Genomic DNA, 17,584 nt, shown 5'->3' with positions numbered 1-17,584 from the left:
TTTCTATTAGCAAATATTTAATTTTTTTCATTTTCAAAGTTTCTTATTCATTCATCCCTCTGGCACATCTTATTGTCACTATTCAAATTGAAGCCATTATCAAGTTTAAAAGCAGAATCATTTTAGGGACCTCTCACAAACTATATTAGTATATTAGGTAAACTAAAAACTGAAAAAATGTTTCAAAGAAAAAACATCTTTTTCTGATCTATAGACAGAAAATAAATGCTTCATTCCTGAGGTGGGGAATGTTAATCTACATATTTTTATTTTGTCTTTACAATTTTTCTAATGATTGATAGTTTGAAAGACCCCAATGCTTTACAAATTTCTAAGATAGATTCTTTTTTAGAGGGCACAATTAAAGTCATCTTTGTTGTCACTTTCTGAAGTAAGATTGAGACAGCAAAAACTGGCTTCTTCCTAAAGGTCACTTTTTCTTTAAAGAGTTGGTGATTGCTTTCTTGGGAAAGCTTTTGTAGCTTTTTAAATGAATGTTTCTTTTAAGTTTATTGATTATCAAGGTTTTATCAAGAGACCTCATCAAAAAATTGGATCCATTTAAAAGAGCACTGGGTTGTATAAAAGATACTTTATTTAAAATTCATAACAAAACTTAGAAGACTTAATTATTTTAAAAATCTTTTTTGTATTGTCCTCTACTTTCATCTGTTTTTAGGAAGGCAGTATTGTACAATGGTTAGAGGAATGGCAGGAGGATCTGTAGGAGGGCCTTACTTTAACACATACTAGTAGTATGACCTTCAACAAATCATCTTAATTTTTTAGTGCTTCAGAAAACTCTAAAATAGGGGTTCTTAGCCTTTACAACCCCACCTTCAGCAGAGATTTCAGGGCTTTATTTGAATAGGAAGAAAAAATATCTTATTTTTAATAGCTCTTAACTAAAATTTAGCATTTCCTTTAATTATTGAAAAAAAGATTTTCTGTAAGGGGGTCAAAATCTTCACCAGACTTCCAAAGGGGTCCTAGACACACATAAAAGGATAAGAATCCATACTTAGTGGCACAAGGTGCTGATCTGCTTTGTCAGAGAGAGGTTTCCAATCTTAGAATTCCATGAAATTGCAGGCCAAGTACTTTTCCCAATACTACCTTTCAACTATGAATCAAATTAGTGTACTAGAAAAATTACTGGATCTAAAATCAGAGGATCTAGATTTCAACCCCACATATTTGTGATGATCGTAGATAAATGTCTCTAGGTCTCATTTTCTTAATCTGTAAAAATGTAGGGGTGTTGAGAATCTGATCTTTAAGAAATTTTCAAAACCTAATTATCTTGTTGACTCAACTTTCTTCCCTGTTTCCCACTGCCTTGCTTTTAGTAATACTGAACTTTATTCTTTCTTCTCTTTATGTCTTTATTCAGCTTCTTCTTTATCTCTCTCCTGAACTATTCTGTTGAGTTTTTTTTTAACAAGTACATACATTGTTTAACCTAAAAGATACTTGTTAAAAAGAAATAACATTAAGACAAAATAAAACAAGAAAGCAAAATCCAATAGAAATCTTACCAAATCCTTGAAGGGCTCCCCCTATCATTTGAGCATCCATGACAGGATTGAAATTTGGAGCTGGAAGGATGGTTCCTTGCACCTAGTTGAAGGGAAAACCATAGTGGTGGTTATAATTGTCATCAAAGTTTTCTTCCAAATAACTTAGTGGGAAAAAGTTTGAGGACCTCGAACGAAAGCATTTTCTATAACTGCAAAGTGAATGCATTTGACTAGACTGTGAAAGTATAGTCAAAGGATCTCCCTTTCATGTTTGGATTGGATTGCTAAACTTGTTAACCAGCTTTGTATATAAAACAAAGATATTCTACAGATTTTAATATCTAAAAATCTACTTTCTAGCTCAAAAACATATGGTGCACATTATTTTGCAGTATCACACCTAACATTAGAAAAGTATGAGAGTTCCTGGATTTAAAGTAGCTATTATTTTCCTTTTGTTTTTCTCCAGGACTTTGATAACCTAAAAATGAACTTGTCTTTAGAAAGAATTGAGCCTTTTATGTGATAAAAAAGTAAGACTTCCTTCAAAATACCTGAATGCTGCTGAAATCATTGAGAGAAATTGGGATTATTAAAGAGACTATGGAAAACTATGATGACATGAAAGTTAATGGGAATGGATTATAGGAATGTAAATTGCTATAGAAGCTAAGCCATTTTAAAGAAAAGCAGAAACATTTAGGTGGTAGACATATTCAAGTGAAGCTCACTATTTACCAAAGAATATCAGTGCCCCATTATCATTTTATTTATTTATTTATTTTTAAAACCCTTACCTTCCATCTTGGAGTCAATATTGTATATTGGCTCTAAGGCAGAAGAGTGGTAAGGGCTAGGCAATGGGGGTCAAGTGACTTGCCCAGGGTCACACAGCTAGGAAGTGTCTAAGGCCAGATTTGAATCAAGACCTCCCATCTCTAGGCCTGGCTCTCAATCAACTGAGCTACCCAACTGCCCCCTCCCATTATCATTTTTAAGTGGCTTTTTAGGCTAATAATAAAATGGTGAACTATTTTTAAAGGGCTTTTGGTTGGTATGGCCCATTATTTCTTACAGGTGCTAAAATACCAATCAGTCTGCAATAATTTATTAAGCACATGCTCAATTATCAGACATTGGATATGAAAAGGCAAAATTAAATAGAAATTGTTGCAAGTTGGCATCTGTTTTTTGGCATCTGAAGTTGATACTGTTTCATGGTAGTTAAATTCAACCATAGCTTTAGAACTGAAAGAGATCTTAAAATCATCTAGTCCAATTCCATTAGTTAAATGATGCAGCTGGACCACCAAGAGATTTTCAGTTGTTGATGGTCATGCAGCAAATTACTTATTAGATGAGACTTCCTATTTTCTTTTGAAATTTTTATCTGCTCTATTATATTGCACTTTGTAAAAATAAATTTGGCGAGTTATAAAATAAAATATTTAGATGGAAAAACAGTTCCAATTTAGGTTCAAAACTTTTCAAAACAGTTTAACTCGCCAATCAGGTTCAAACTGTTTGCATACTTTTGGATACTTTTGATAGAGATAATCAAAAATATCCTCAGTGATAAGGTGAAGCTCAAATAATGTGAACTTCCCTTCAGGGCTAGGTGCAAGGATGCTAAAGAGACAATTGAAATATATAAAGATAAATAAAGGATTTCTAATTTTAAGGGATTCTAAATCCATCCAAATAAATTCCACAAAGAACCACTTCTCCTGTTTTTCACAGGCTACACTAATCCTCTCAGATCTGACCAGCCCAAATTTATACTATCTAAATAAAAACTAAAACTATTATCCTTATAAATCTTTACCTTCAAATTATAAAATAGGAAATGGTAGCTGGTTGAGTCTCAACAAGAATAAAGTTAGGACTCCAAACCACAAGACCAGGTTTTTCTTTGGTCTTCTTAGATATAAATCAATCTATAAAACCACAATAGATAGTCAATAGTGTTTTCCAAGTTGGGAAAGGAAAACACTGAATTCCTTCAGATCTTTCCCTCAGACAGAGAGAGAGGCAAAAATGTTACCTCCTCTAGCCCTTCCATAGACCAACTACCAACTGCTGGAGAGAGTAATTGACATTGAAAAATGGTTATAACTGTCATATCTGAAATTAACATACTCTCTCAGCTCTGCTTCAAACTCCAGTTCTTTTCTCAAGCAGCCACGTTATTTCTTATCTATAAACTAATAAAACAATACTTATTTTCTAATATCATCCTTGCAACTTCATTGAGATTTGTCTTGCAATTGTGTCCTGATTCTGCTATTTTCATATATTAAAGAATTTTTATAAACCATTACTGTTTGGAATTTTTGTAAGTGATCAGTTTGAAACAATCAGGAAAGCAAGGTAGTGACAATTTTGAGAATTTGGGCTACATTAACCACCACCTTAGGTAATTTTTAATTTTAAAAATATTCTGAAAGCTTCTTTGAATTTGATAATGATGCTGGAGATGGGGTGCAGAAAAAGAAAAGTGTGAGAAAATATTTATAAAAATTGGAATTTGAACTAGAATGAACTTTAGAAATTATCTAATGGAATTGAAGGGAGAGGATCCAGCTTTGCTACTTAAAATTTGCTCTTTAATATCCTCCTTTGTAAAAGGAGGAGATTGGATTGAATGATATTGAAGGGTCATTCCATTTCTAACACTACTGATTTTAGGAATGAAAATCCACAATTTCCTTATTTTCCTAATGAAATGTCAGGGAATCTAATGTGTTTATGATTTGGTAAAATATCTTTCAACCATTTAGTGATAGAGCCAGAATAAGATTTTATGTCTTCTGACCAATATTCTTTTCTATTGTATAATAGTGCTTTCCCTTTTTTAATTATAATTTATTTAGAATATTTTCCCTTGGTTACATGATTCATGATTTTTCCTACCCCTCTTTCCTACTCCCTCCTGGAGCTGACAAGCAATTCTACTGGTTTATACATGTATAATTGCTGAAAACCTATTTCCATATTATTCATATTTGCAATAGAGTGATCTTTTAATGCCAAAAACCCAATCATATCCCCATTGAACTGTGTGATTGATCATATATTTTCCTCTGTATTTCTACTCCCACAGTTCTTTCTCTGGATGTGGATAGTGTTCTTTCTCATAAGTTCCTAGGTACACGGGATCATTGCATAGTTAGTGGTAGAAAACTCTATTACACAGTGTATGAATTGCTGTGTACAATGTTCTCCTGGTTCTGCTCCTTTCACTCTACATCCATTCTCAGAGTTCATTCCAGTTCACATAGAAATTCTCCAATTTATCACTCCTTTCACCATAATTTGATCAGCCATTCCCCAATCAATGGACACCCCCTCATTTTCCAATTTTATGCCACCACAAACTCAGCAGTGGTATGGCTGGATCAAAGGGCAAGCATTCTTTTAAGGCCCTTTGGGAATAATTCCAAATTACCCTCCAGAATTGTTGGACCAATTCACAACTCCACCAGCAGTGTATTAATGTCCCAAGTTTGCCATATTCCCTCCAACATTTTTCACTTTCCTTTGCTTCCATATTGACAAGTCAGCTAAATCTAAGGTGGTACCTCAGAGTTGTTTTTATTTGCATTTCTTAATTAGGAGGAATTTAGAACACTTTTTCATGTGATTATTTCAAAAGGGTCTTTACAGACCCTTAACTGGTGTGATATGACTAGTGCCAAAAATTTAGCAAGGCATACTTTCTTCCTGGTATGCCTCTGGTCAATAATTTCCATGTCATATTCCTTTGTATCTGCAACATGGTCGTTTCATTGCCTATGTCTGCAAATGGAGTACCATAAAGACAACTGAGACACAATTAATGTGAAGGCTGGCATGCATGTGCCCAGGTAGCAATTCATAGATCTTTCTTCACCCCAGGTGAGTTCTTCCATTGTTCTAACTCTCCTCCCATCCTTTTCAGATTGCCTATTATTTTTTTAAACTCGTATCTTCTGTCTTAAAATCAAAACTAAGTAACAGTTCTAATGTAGAAGAGTGTTAATGGATAGGTGACTGTGGTGAAGTGACTTCCTAGCCTCACACAGCTAGGAAATGTCTTAGGTCAAATTTGAATCTAGGACCTCCTATCACCAGGCTTAGTGCTCTATCTTCTCAGTAACCCAGTTACCCATTCCCTATCACTTTTTTTTATTTTTCCCCCTTAAATTTACTTTGCCCTAGATTCCAGAATTCTAATTATGTCTCTGTTTCCAGCTGAAACTCTTGCCAGGATTAGAATTTATTTTTTATTTTTGCCGATCTAAGAGGTCACAACAGCAACATGGTCTGTTTACTATCTTATAGTTAACATATATTCTCTCCCTCCCAGACCAGGAATATCCATGAATGGTTTTTAATTTTTGGTTATTGCTTTAAATTATCTTTAAAAGTTTTACTGAAAAATGAAAGTTACTTTTCTTTATTGATTCCTTAATTCCAACTTCTATGTCTTTAAGATATCAATACTATATTTCTGATTAAGGCTACATTTCTTGTATTATAGCCAAAATCAGTTGAGTGTGTTATAGTTTTGTCAATGCATTGTAAATATTGTTTATTTAGAAGTTGTAATGGTGGCAATACCGCTAAACATACTAAGAACTTTGGTATTTCCCAAAAACATTAATATATTTCTAATGGCTATTTAATGGCACTGTGTAAACTAGAATATGACTACCCTTGGAAGATTTGACTTTTAAGTCATCATCTATCATGATAACTTTAGAAATACATAACAATTACTTGAAATAGATATTTTATGCTATACTCAGCAGCTGCCTTTCATAGTCTATCAGATCATTACATAGATTCTCTAATTATAACCACACTGTCTGCTTACTGGATCTCTGAAATCAATTTTTTAACTGAGGTTATTGCTTTGTCCTTTTGAAAAAAAAATCAAAATGTCTAGTCAATTTAGTCAAATAATTTGCTAAAAAACAGGTGGCAGAATTAATCAATTATTTGATTGAACTTATTGGCTGTTGTGGTAACTTAATTCAATAGATCATTGAATCCAGGATCTCACTGATATGGATATTGTCTTTGATTGTTTAGCTCATGAACCATTCATGCCTTTTCATGCAGTGGGAGACTTCACTATTTCTTACCTCCTATTCTGTGGAAGATGTGTTCATTTCCTTCTAGGAATCCTCTTTAATGAACTATTTATCTTACTTCCCATAGATCTTCTAACACACTAAGGAATCTAGTTCAATATTTGGGTTGTTAAATTATTTTTATCCCCTATGACTTAGATAAAAAGAAAAAAATATATGGTAGAATGATCTAATAGAAAGTATGCTGGATTTGGAATCAACAAACCTTTAGTTTGTATTGCAGTTCCTATATTTGCTGGACATGGCTTAGTCAAAACCTCCATGTGCCCTTGTTTTTTGTTTTTTTTCTTTCTTTCTTTCTTTTTTCTTTCTTTCCATTATAGGATTATTTTTAAGTTTAAATGAGAAATGTATAAAGTATATTGTAAATATAGACACATACATATATAAACATACACATATCTATAGTAATTTATGAATTTTAAAATCTATGTGGAAATCAGCTTTTATTTTTAGGATTATTGATGTGGAGATAAAAGGAACCTCGGAAGTTATTGGCTTCATTTTACAGATGAAAATATTATTAGAAATATATTTAATGTTTTCCTTGAGGCTAAAAATGTTTGTACTTTTTACCATGCAGTTATCCTTTCCTCTCTTTTTATGCACATTCAACACATCTTTTAGACTCTAAATCAAGGCCAAGTTCCCCTGCGAAACATTCCCTAAAGATCCTAACCTACATTAATTTGTTTTTCTAAACTCTTTCTAAAAAAATTTAGCCCTCTTTTACCTTCTCAGACTCTCTCTACCTTAATTTGCAGTCAAATACATTAACATCATTGTTATTCCTTACATATGACACTCTACATTTAACTCTGGGCACTTTTACTGACTCTTGCCTATGCCTAGAATTTTTTCTGTCCTTATCTTTCTCTTGGTTTCCCTGACTTATCTGAAGACATAGCTACAATCATCTTCAAGGAAAAATTTTTGATGATCCCCCTTAATGGCACTGTCCTCCTTCTATAGCTTAGCTCAAATTTATCCCGTATATATTTTGTTTGTACATAATTGTTTTCATGTTTTCTCATTCAATAGAGGATGAACTCCTTGAATAGGAACTGTCTTTTGCCTTTTTTCTTATCCCCAGCACTTAGCACAATATGTATTATTTACTAGGCTTTTATTGACTGACTGTTATATGTATTGAATATTATTTTATTCATTGTTGTTCTTTGAGGGCCTGTAGCCCAAACTAAACACTTAATCAAACTAGCTTATTAATCAATAAGCATTTATTAAGTGCCTACTATGTTCTAGGCACTGCACTAGCTATGGGCATTTAAATATAGAGAATGAAAGTATCCCTATTTACAAGGAGCTTATAAAAGCAGAAGCCAACTAGTACAAATTCAAGTATATAGAACATGAGCATGAATGAATGAATGATAACAATGAAACAAAAAAAATTGTAAGAATGATTTGGAGGGAGGGCACAAGCACTTATGGAATCAGGAAAAAATCTGTAGTACTTGTACTAGATCTTAAAAGAAGACATGGACTTTATGTGACAAATAAGGAGGGAATATATTCCAGGCATGTAGGACAGCCAGTCAAAAGGAAGAGAGAAGAGAAATAGAATGTGGTTTGCGGAGAACCTCAAGAGAGAAAAAAATATTCAACTTTGCTGGAAAGATCAGTTATGGACAAGCTATTGTGAGATTAAAAATGAATAAATACTCAAAGTATTTATTATATATGATTTAATAATAATAAAGTGAGTAATAAAGGGATTAATTCAGCCAAGGGAGCAGAGCACAAAGCCAGAGAGACCCACACCTGCCAAGCTTTACCAAAAAACAAAGCTCTAAAAAGAGCCCTGCATGGGTCTTAGCCAAATTTATCTTCCAAACCTCCGTATGGAAAAAGAGGATGTAACTTAAAAGGATGCTGGGTAAATGTAGTTCAGGTGTAGCAAATTTCTATTTGCATGCATAATATGAAGGTTTTTAAAAATAATGAGAATATTATGGTTTATCCTAGATGAAATAGAAAGCCTCTGTATGGATTGCATATAGGATTCACATAGTCAAATCTATACTCGAGGAAATTTGTTGTGGTAGAAATATGTAGAATGTAAAGCAGTGAGGAGAGACTTGAGACATAGAGATTGATTAGGAGGTTATGCCAATAAAGTAAGTGAAAGGTGATGAAGGCCCTAACTACTGAACAGAGAGGAGGTGCTGTATGAAAGAGATATTGGAGAGTTAGAAATGTCTTGATTTAGCAACTGATTGGATATTTAGAGTAAGAGACAATGAGGATCCTAGAATAATAGCAAAGAAATCAGCTTGAGAAACTGAAGGGATGATGGTGTCTTTGACAGGAATGGCAAAGTTTATAGGAGTTGCATGTGTGCGTGTGTGTGTCTGTGTGTGTGTGTGTGTGTGTGTGTGTGTGTGTGTGTGTTTTGAAGGGAAGATAATTAGTTCAATTCTAGACATATTGCATTTGAAATATCTTTAGGACAGTTATTTTTAAATATTCTATAGGTAACTCATGATGTACGTCTGAAGCTCCCCGGAGAGATTGGGACTATATAAATAAATACATATATACATATATATATATATATATATTGTATATCATCTATTTATCTATTTCTAGCCCCTCCATATATAACTTGCATAAATATGATAGTAAATCTATGCAAGCTAAGAAGGCTTTTTAGAGAGAGTTTAAAGGAAAACTAGGTCTCAAGATGGAAACCTGAAGAAAACTCACATTTATGGAGTATGTTTTAGGTGATGAGTCAGCAAAAAAGTTGAGTGGAAGAGAGAGAGACAGACAGAGACAGAGATAAAGAAACAGAGACAGAAACAGAGAGAGACAGAGAGACAGATTAACAGCTATAGAGAGGTATAACAAAAACTCAGAGTAGGTATACAGAGGATGATAACATCCAACATTGCCGTATGTAGCAGAGAGATAAATAAGGATGAAGACTAATGAGATTAAGATATATTTTATTTGATATTCTCTTCCTAGCCCTTGCCCTATCCTGCCTAGATCCCATTTTAGCCATTTAGTGGCTCACACTACTCCTATGAGATGGGAGTTCCCAACTCCTATTCCTTCTACTGAATTGGAGGACTATAGCTTTAAGATCTGCCCTTGCCTCCTAAGCTTTATCACATGTCCTGCCTTTATGTCCTCTAGAACATTAACTTAAGTCTAACTGTGAAAAATGAGTAGAAGAGACAAAATATTTATTCAATCATTCGATCACATCCCATCCTTAATTGTTTTAACAAATGTTCTTGAGTAGTATAATTACAATTAATAAGATATAACATGAAAGAAAATGGAGCCATGAACAATTATAATTCTCCTAAAATTACTATTTTCCTGTAGGAGTATGAAATATTGGGGAAGAAAAGACCATGAATAAGAATGAATTCTTAATCCTTTAATATATTTCTGTTTTTGTTTTTTTATTCATTGCTGGTGGAGTTGTGAATAGATCCAACCATTCTGGAGGGCAATTTGGAACTATGCACAAAGGGAGATAAAAGACTGTCTGCCCTTTGATCCAGCCATAGCACTCCTGGGTTTGTACCCCAAAGAGATAATAAGGAAAAATACATGTACAAGAACAGTCATAGCTGCGCTCTTTGTGGTGGCAAAAAATTGGAAAATGAGGGGGCGCCTTTATATTGGGGAATGGCTGAACAAATTGTGGTATATGTTGGTGATGGAATACTATTGAGCTCAAAGGAATAATAAACTGGAGGAATTCCATGGGGACTGGAAAGACCTCCAGGAAGTGATGCAGAGTGAAAGGAGCAGAACCAGGAGAACATTGTACACAGAGACTAATACACTGTGGTACAATCGAATGTAATGAACTCCTCCATTAGTGGTAATGCAGTGATCCTGAATAACCTGGAGGGATCTATGAGAAAGAACACTATGCACATTCAGAGGAAAAACTGTGGGAGTAAAAACACCAAAGAAAAACAACTGCTTGATGACATGGGTTGAAGGGGATATAGACTCTAAATGAACATCCTAATGCAAACACCAACAACATGGAAATGGGTTCTGATCAAGGACCCATGCAATACCCAGTGAAATTGTGCATTGGCTATGGAAGGAGAGGGTGGAAGGGTAGGAGGAATAGAAAATGATTTTTGTAACCAAGGAATAATATTTGAAATTGACCAAATAAAATTGTAAAAAAAAAAAAGAAAAAGCAATAATTTCTTTTCTAGATTTAAATGATGGCTGCTTTCTCATTTTAAACAAATTTCTCTGAAATTTGCATTCAGAACAGGCTCTGAGAAAGATGTCTTCTTTGGTCCAAAAGATAGACATTAAGATTTTAAATGCCCTCTGGTGAATGAAACATCCAGCAGAGGTCTGAATAATTCAGGTAACTGCCTCATCGATCAGGATGAATTATTAGGAAAACCATAACATTGGTATCATCATGTAATTCCAGCAGCTCTGAGACAGCAATCCCATTACACTGGCTCCTTCTGTGGATTAGTCTGAAAGAATTCTTAGGACCTGAGAGCATGTCATAAATCAGGGTGAATAAGAACCTGCAGGGTTCTCCTCCTACATGGATAACATGTGGTTGTAGCTGCTGTAGAGACAGGTCGTTGACTTGGATGTACTTGGTGTTTTCACTGAATCTCATTGGGTTAAGGCAGTATGTGATTGAGGATATGGCCTGGATTTTTAAGTTAAATGTAGAACATGACCCAATCCTTACATCTTGGAGTCTCAAAGAAGCAAAAGATTCCCAGAGGTCATAGGATCTAAGTTATTTACCTCAAGGAGAAGTCCCTCAGGGGCTCCTAATCTGAGGTACATCAACTTTTTAAATGTTTTGATAATCATATTTAGTATAACTGATTTCCTTGGTAATACTCTGGATTTTTCTGTATTTAAAAACTTTATTCCAAAGAGTCCATAGGATCTACCAAACTACCAAAGGGGACCAGAGCACAATACATATAGCATTTGCTTTGTGTCAGACACTAATATTAAGTGCTTTTCAATTATTACCTCATTTGATCATCACAATAACTTTGGATAGTAAGCACATCATTACCCCCATTTTATATATGGAAAAACAGCCAATCACAGCTTAAATTGCTTGCCCAGAGACATGCAGCTAGGAAGTGATGGAGGCCAAATTTGAACTCGGGTTTTCCTGATTTTAGATCTTTTGCTCTGTCCACACCATCTAACTGCCTTTAAATCATAAAATGTAAGACTTCATTCCTGACAAATAATCATCAAAGTGACATTTGGAGACCATCAGTGGTGGGAAAATATAACACATTCTACTTCTGGACAGTCCTAATTAATAGGAACTTTGTACCTTATATCAAAACAAAAACAATTTCTCTGGAACTTGTGTCCATTTTCCCTCCAGTAGCTCTCCCAGAGGGGGACAGGCAGAAAAATTAGTATTCCTCTTCCATATGAGTCATTCTGATTCTTCAAAGGCATTTTCATGTCCCTTTTGGCCATTTCATTTCTACACAAAATATCTCTAGTTCTTTCAAGTAACAGATCCTTGTGTATTGTTTTCTTTAGCCCAGTTATCCTTGAAGCTGCCCCATGTTCATGATTGTTAATGCCCTCCAAAAATAGTGGTCTTCAGACTAAAAAACAATGAGGTCTGTCTAGAGTAGAATACAATTTGGATTTTGACATTGCTCTGCCTTTGACCTTACGCTCTCTCAATTAAACCTAAGTTCATTTGAGTTTCTTAGTGTTTTGTTGAATTACTGACTTGCATTGATTTCAGACTCCTATATCCCTCCTTCCCTACTCAAAAACTTTTGTTTCTCCTACCCTATACATTATTTTAGTTGATATGTTGTTCTCATGTCTAAGGTTTTGACTTTATCCCTGTTCCAATTTTATTGTAATGAATCCATTAGCATTACTACTATTTGTCTATATGTTGTTTTCCCATCAACAGAATATGAACTTCTTAAGGGCAGGTACTGGTTTTCTAGTTTGATTGTTTTGATTTCTCTTTCTTTAATCTTCTCAGCACCTGGGATAGTACTTTTCATAAAGTAGATGCTTAATCAATGCTTTTCAAACTGAACTATTTCAAATTATAGCCTGTAGAGATCTTTTCAAAGCTTGACAATGACATGATTATGAAAGATTAAGAAGTACAAGAGATGAGCTCAGTGCATAAGGAACTTTAAATCATTCTGGAAAAGCAATAAATTAAAAAGTGTGCCACTAGATTAAATGAAAATTGTATCTTTTTTAAAGCAAGAATATTAAGATACATCAAAATGAAGTTTTTACTGCTAAAGTAATCAGCTTATAAGTCTATGCCCTCATTCAATAATCAAACAAACATGGGTGATTTTATGAACTAAATTAATATTGTCCTTAAAAATATTCACTTTGAGAAGGTAGATACTTACTTTACTAATGCTGATGATGTCAAATTATCCTTAGAGACTGTCTATTGAGATTTTATTAAGAACATTCAAATAGGAGGATGATAGATGGTCCATTGGATAGTATATTGGATGTGAGTCAGAGAACTGCTTTTAAATTTGACTTAAGATACTTAAAATACTTTATAAATTATCTTGCTATTATTAATGTCATTAAGAGTGACAAATCAATATAATTGAGAACAATTTTTGGTGATTTCAGACAAAAACTCATTTGGTATTCTTTCTGGTGGGATAAATGCATGGTCAGTCTAGTAAATACATGAAACATTATGCCTCAGAAAAACGTGACTCAGGTCTTGAGATTGTTGCTTAGTATGGTGCCTTGCCCAAATGCTGGTTGACTTTTGACTCTCAGTGAATTTCTGAAAGTCCTTAAAAGTATTTTCAGAGATTGCAGCATGAGTAGAATTAATGATTTTATTCTTATGGTGAGTAACCATTTCTCAAGAGTAAATTAATTTGCCTCAAAATTTTGATATTTTAAAATATAATCTCATTTTTTAAAGTGAGAGAAAATGTTTAGTTCTTCTATTACAAAAATGTTAATATTGATTACAATAAAGTGTTTAAATAGATTGTTGAAGAAAATTTGGGCACCTTGAGTTCAATTTAACAAGAGTATTTGTCACGTATTAGGTCTTTTGCTATGTGCTAAGTGGGTTATAACAGACAAAACAAAATATTCCCTGTCTCAAAAGACATGAACTAACTTGTTATAAAGGTAGCAAATATCAAACATATACAGTGAAAATCTGAAGTGAGAGGCAGCAAAATGTAGAGAATAGAGAATCTCTAAGACCTGCATTTGAGTCCAGACCAAGGAACATTGCCTCTGTGACACTTGGCAAGCTCCAACTCCTTATTTCCCTATGCAACTCTCTAAGCTTTTAAATATTGCAGAGCAAGTGCTCAATGGCCTTGATAGGGAGAATTTCCAAACTAGAGAATTACCTCCCCCATGGAAATCACAGGTCTGTTTTAAAAAGCAAAACAAAACAACAAACTGCTTTAGGTATTGTGAAGTCCATCTTTTGATATAGTCAAATGATACTAACCTGCAGTATATTAAAATTTCCAATCAGATTTTGCAAGTCCAAGTTCCAGGATTCTGGTTTGATTTTTGAGAAATGGGGAAGGAAGGAACTACTTGTGAGGTTTTGGGTTTGAAAGCAGAGGTGGGGGTGGAGGGAGACGTCCTGAAATCCGGTGTTTTCCAAAACTACATCTTGATTCAGAGTACAGATTTTCTTTTAACTCAAAGCCTAAAAATGCAGTTTATATGAGGAAAATAACTTTTTTCAAAGAAAGATTTTAACCTTAAAAAAATTAAGCCTTCCTTTGATTTTAGAACTCAGCAATTTTAGGGGGGAAATTGTATAGAATTCCTTTTGGTAAGACACAGTCTTTCTTGTTTTTGCTAGTAATTACAATAATAAAACTTGGGTCTCAGTCTGTGTTGACAGGTATATTGGATTGATATCAATTAGTTGCTAAGCAGAATAGATTTTTCATGTCTTGGTATTTCTTCCTTCCCTGAGAGTATGCAAATTCCATCTAAGGGAGTCCAATAATAGCTAAAACAGTCAAGGAATTAGAGATATGGCTGTGGCTAATGGTTTTAAGTCTTGGATGTCATTTAACTATTAAGAAATGTGTACAGTATGATGTTATATGGGCTTAAAAAAAGATTGTCTGGGTTTTATTACGTAAAACTGACCAAATTAATGGATAGAGGAGCTTTAATGTGATTTTAAAATAGAATGCAGGCAATCAAGCTTGTAAAATCTTTCTGGGAACTTGAACTGATTCAAATATGTACTCTTTGATTGGATTGAAAGTTAGGAGACACAGTACCTCAAATAGTTAAATGGCAACATTATAAGCAGATGGATTTCTAGGGAAAGGTGGGATGATGTAGTGAGTGAACCAGCAATTGGAACAGGTTCCAATTTATTCTCTTCAGTAATGACCTAGAGGAAACAGTGAAGATCTCATGCATGAATTCACATATTTTTCAAAATTTAATGTTGTATGTATCAAAAAGGATTGATATCAAGGGGCCTAGGAAACATGTAAATATGGTAAGAAGATATCAATGTGAAAATCTATCTGGAAAAAAGAAACATTTCTACAGGATAATGGTTCTGAAAAGAAATATTTAACAGAGAGGACTGCTGGGAAACTAGATTACTGAAAGAAAAGTGTGGAAGTAGAGAGAGATTGGAAGAGAGTCTGCCTAAGGGGTCAGTGTGAGTGATGGATATTAGTCTGCAGCAGAGGGAGGCCAATCCCACTTTATACAACTCTAATGACAATTCTTTTAGAGTCTTTAAGCAAAAAAGAGGGAGAAATGGGATGCTATCTGGGGAACAGAAGAGAAATAATAGGAGAGCTTAAAGGGTTGTAATAGGAGAAATATGAAAATGCTGAATAGGCACAGCTTGGCTGAGTGATGACAAAGGTCCAGAGGAGACTAATAGAGTGCAGCAAATATTTGAAATAGAGGCAAGAAAAGAGACAGACTGTCTAGGTTATAGAAAGTGGCAATGAGAGAAAATTAAGATCACAGACATTGGAGCTGAATGTGAAGGGAACTATGGGACAGTTTGAATTTGGTTTTTCAGTGAGGCAGGGTAGAAGACCCTACCTCCCCAAAGCCCTGCTAGTGTGGCAATAATAAAGTAAAGCTACAGCAATAGAAAATGAATGAGGGAAGGAGGATGTCTCATACAGTAAATGTTTCCCTGGTGGGCATACACTTTAGCATTTCCTAAAATCCAAGCATATTCAAAGTCCTTTATATAAGGTCTTCATTAGTGGTTGTCCCTAGTTTCCCATAATCTCCATAAAAATAATAATTTCTGTTCTTTGGATTCTAGAGTCTATGACGAGGCCCTATAGAGATCAACAACTTTTGTGGGTGAAAAATCCCCTACCCCTTTGTGAAGATTAGATATTAATGTTAGAAGTAGCCTTGAGATAATAATGATTGTAATTTTAATATAGTTAGCATAAGTCATGATTTTAGTAGGCTTTTTGTGATTATTCTAGTATAAGCATTAAGGTTTCAAATTAAGTAAATAACTGCTTTAGCATAGTCCTTAGTGTCAGCCCCATCCTTCAAAGTTGCTATATCACACACCCTCGGCAATAATCATGGTCTTGAAAGAGGTCTAACCCAGGGTTTGAAGTCAGGTACTATCCAACACCACCCACTCTTTTCCTGTGTCTCACTAGTCCAACCTCCACTGCTCCCCCCCCCCCTTTTCCATCAAGTCACTTCTGTCATCATCAAGTGACTTCTTCTACCAATGAGAAATATCTCCTGATTACTTCAACCAAATCCACATCTCTCTATTTTCATCACTGTCTTGGATTATTTTTCCTGGTATAAAAGTTATCTAATTCTTTGGGATATGTAGGAAGGTCTTTCACAGTGCTCAGGGTCTTTTGGTCTTGACCAGAAGTCTGGCTTTGTTGTGGGACCAGCTCTCCTACAATAAAACTATCATCATTTTATGGCTTGGAAACTGTGTTTATTATTTGCATTCCTGTGGTTAGAAATTAGGCAACAGTTTCAATATACAAAGAAGAAAAAGATGGTTATGTAGGAATCTGTGAACTTCTTTTATAGGAAGGTTTTATAAAAAGTGTATTATAAATTTAAAATGATGATAACATTTCCTTGGCTCCCTATATTTGTATTTGAAATTTTTGCTATCTTTTGTGTTTTTTAAACAATATTTTGTAGATGCTTTTTCAATTTTTTTCTGATTTTTTCCTTTTCCTGATCCATTCATAATTTAAGAAATTAAAAATCCTAAGCTTTCCCCATCACAACATGAAATGATCTTACAGTGCATTCCAACTCTCAGTATACAAGTACATCTTGTTGTTTCCTGCTTTTCATAATGTTTGATCTTTCTGTCTGTCTTCTTTTCTTCCTCCCTGTTTTCCTGTCTTTTGTCCTCCATATCTCCCCTTTTCTGTCATTATTGGTTCTCTTTCCCTCACACTTACAGTCCACCAGTTACCAAGTCTTGTCAATTCTGTCTACTACATATAGCAAACTTACATTTTGTTTTCTCAAATCACAAAGCCACCATCTAGTTCAGACCCTTCTCACTTCTTGCTGGACAATTACAATAGGATTCTTAGTAATCTCTGAGTATCTGGTTTTGTTTTTTTTTTTTCAGTGTATACTCTATGTAGCTTACAAATTGAAGTTTCTTAAATACATTTCTGACCATATCAAGAAACTCCCCTAGTCCCTCTTGTCTCAAGTATGGAACAAAAATTCCCTATTTTAAAGTCTTGTACACAATATACTCTGTTCCAGCCAGACCAGGCTGCTTATGCTACCCTGAGAATGACAATTCATCCTCTAGCCTTTGGATGGATTGACCCCAATATTTTGAATGCACTCATTGCTCAGTTCTAACTCATAGGATTCCTATATTCTTTAAAAACTCAG

The 17,584-nt window shown here is 34.3% G+C and overlaps 1 protein-coding gene across 1 annotated transcript in view; it reads right to left on the bottom strand.

Annotated features, from left to right (window-relative positions):
- ANXA10 (annexin A10) overlaps positions 1-17,584 on the bottom strand; it is a 99,378-nt gene that overhangs the window by 64,915 nt on the left and 16,879 nt on the right. Inside the window, exon 2 of the mRNA XM_056803814.1 lies at positions 1,539-1,620. Coding sequence (XP_056659792.1) covers positions 1,539-1,620 — 82 coding nt within the window. The remainder of the gene's footprint in view (positions 1-1,538; positions 1,621-17,584) is intronic.

The sequence above is a fragment of the Monodelphis domestica genome, chromosome 6 (assembly GCF_027887165.1).
Source record: "Monodelphis domestica isolate mMonDom1 chromosome 6, mMonDom1.pri, whole genome shotgun sequence".
Classification (NCBI taxonomy): Eukaryota; Metazoa; Chordata; class Mammalia; order Didelphimorphia; family Didelphidae; genus Monodelphis; species Monodelphis domestica.
This window is presented reverse-complemented; position numbering and strand designations above follow the sequence as displayed.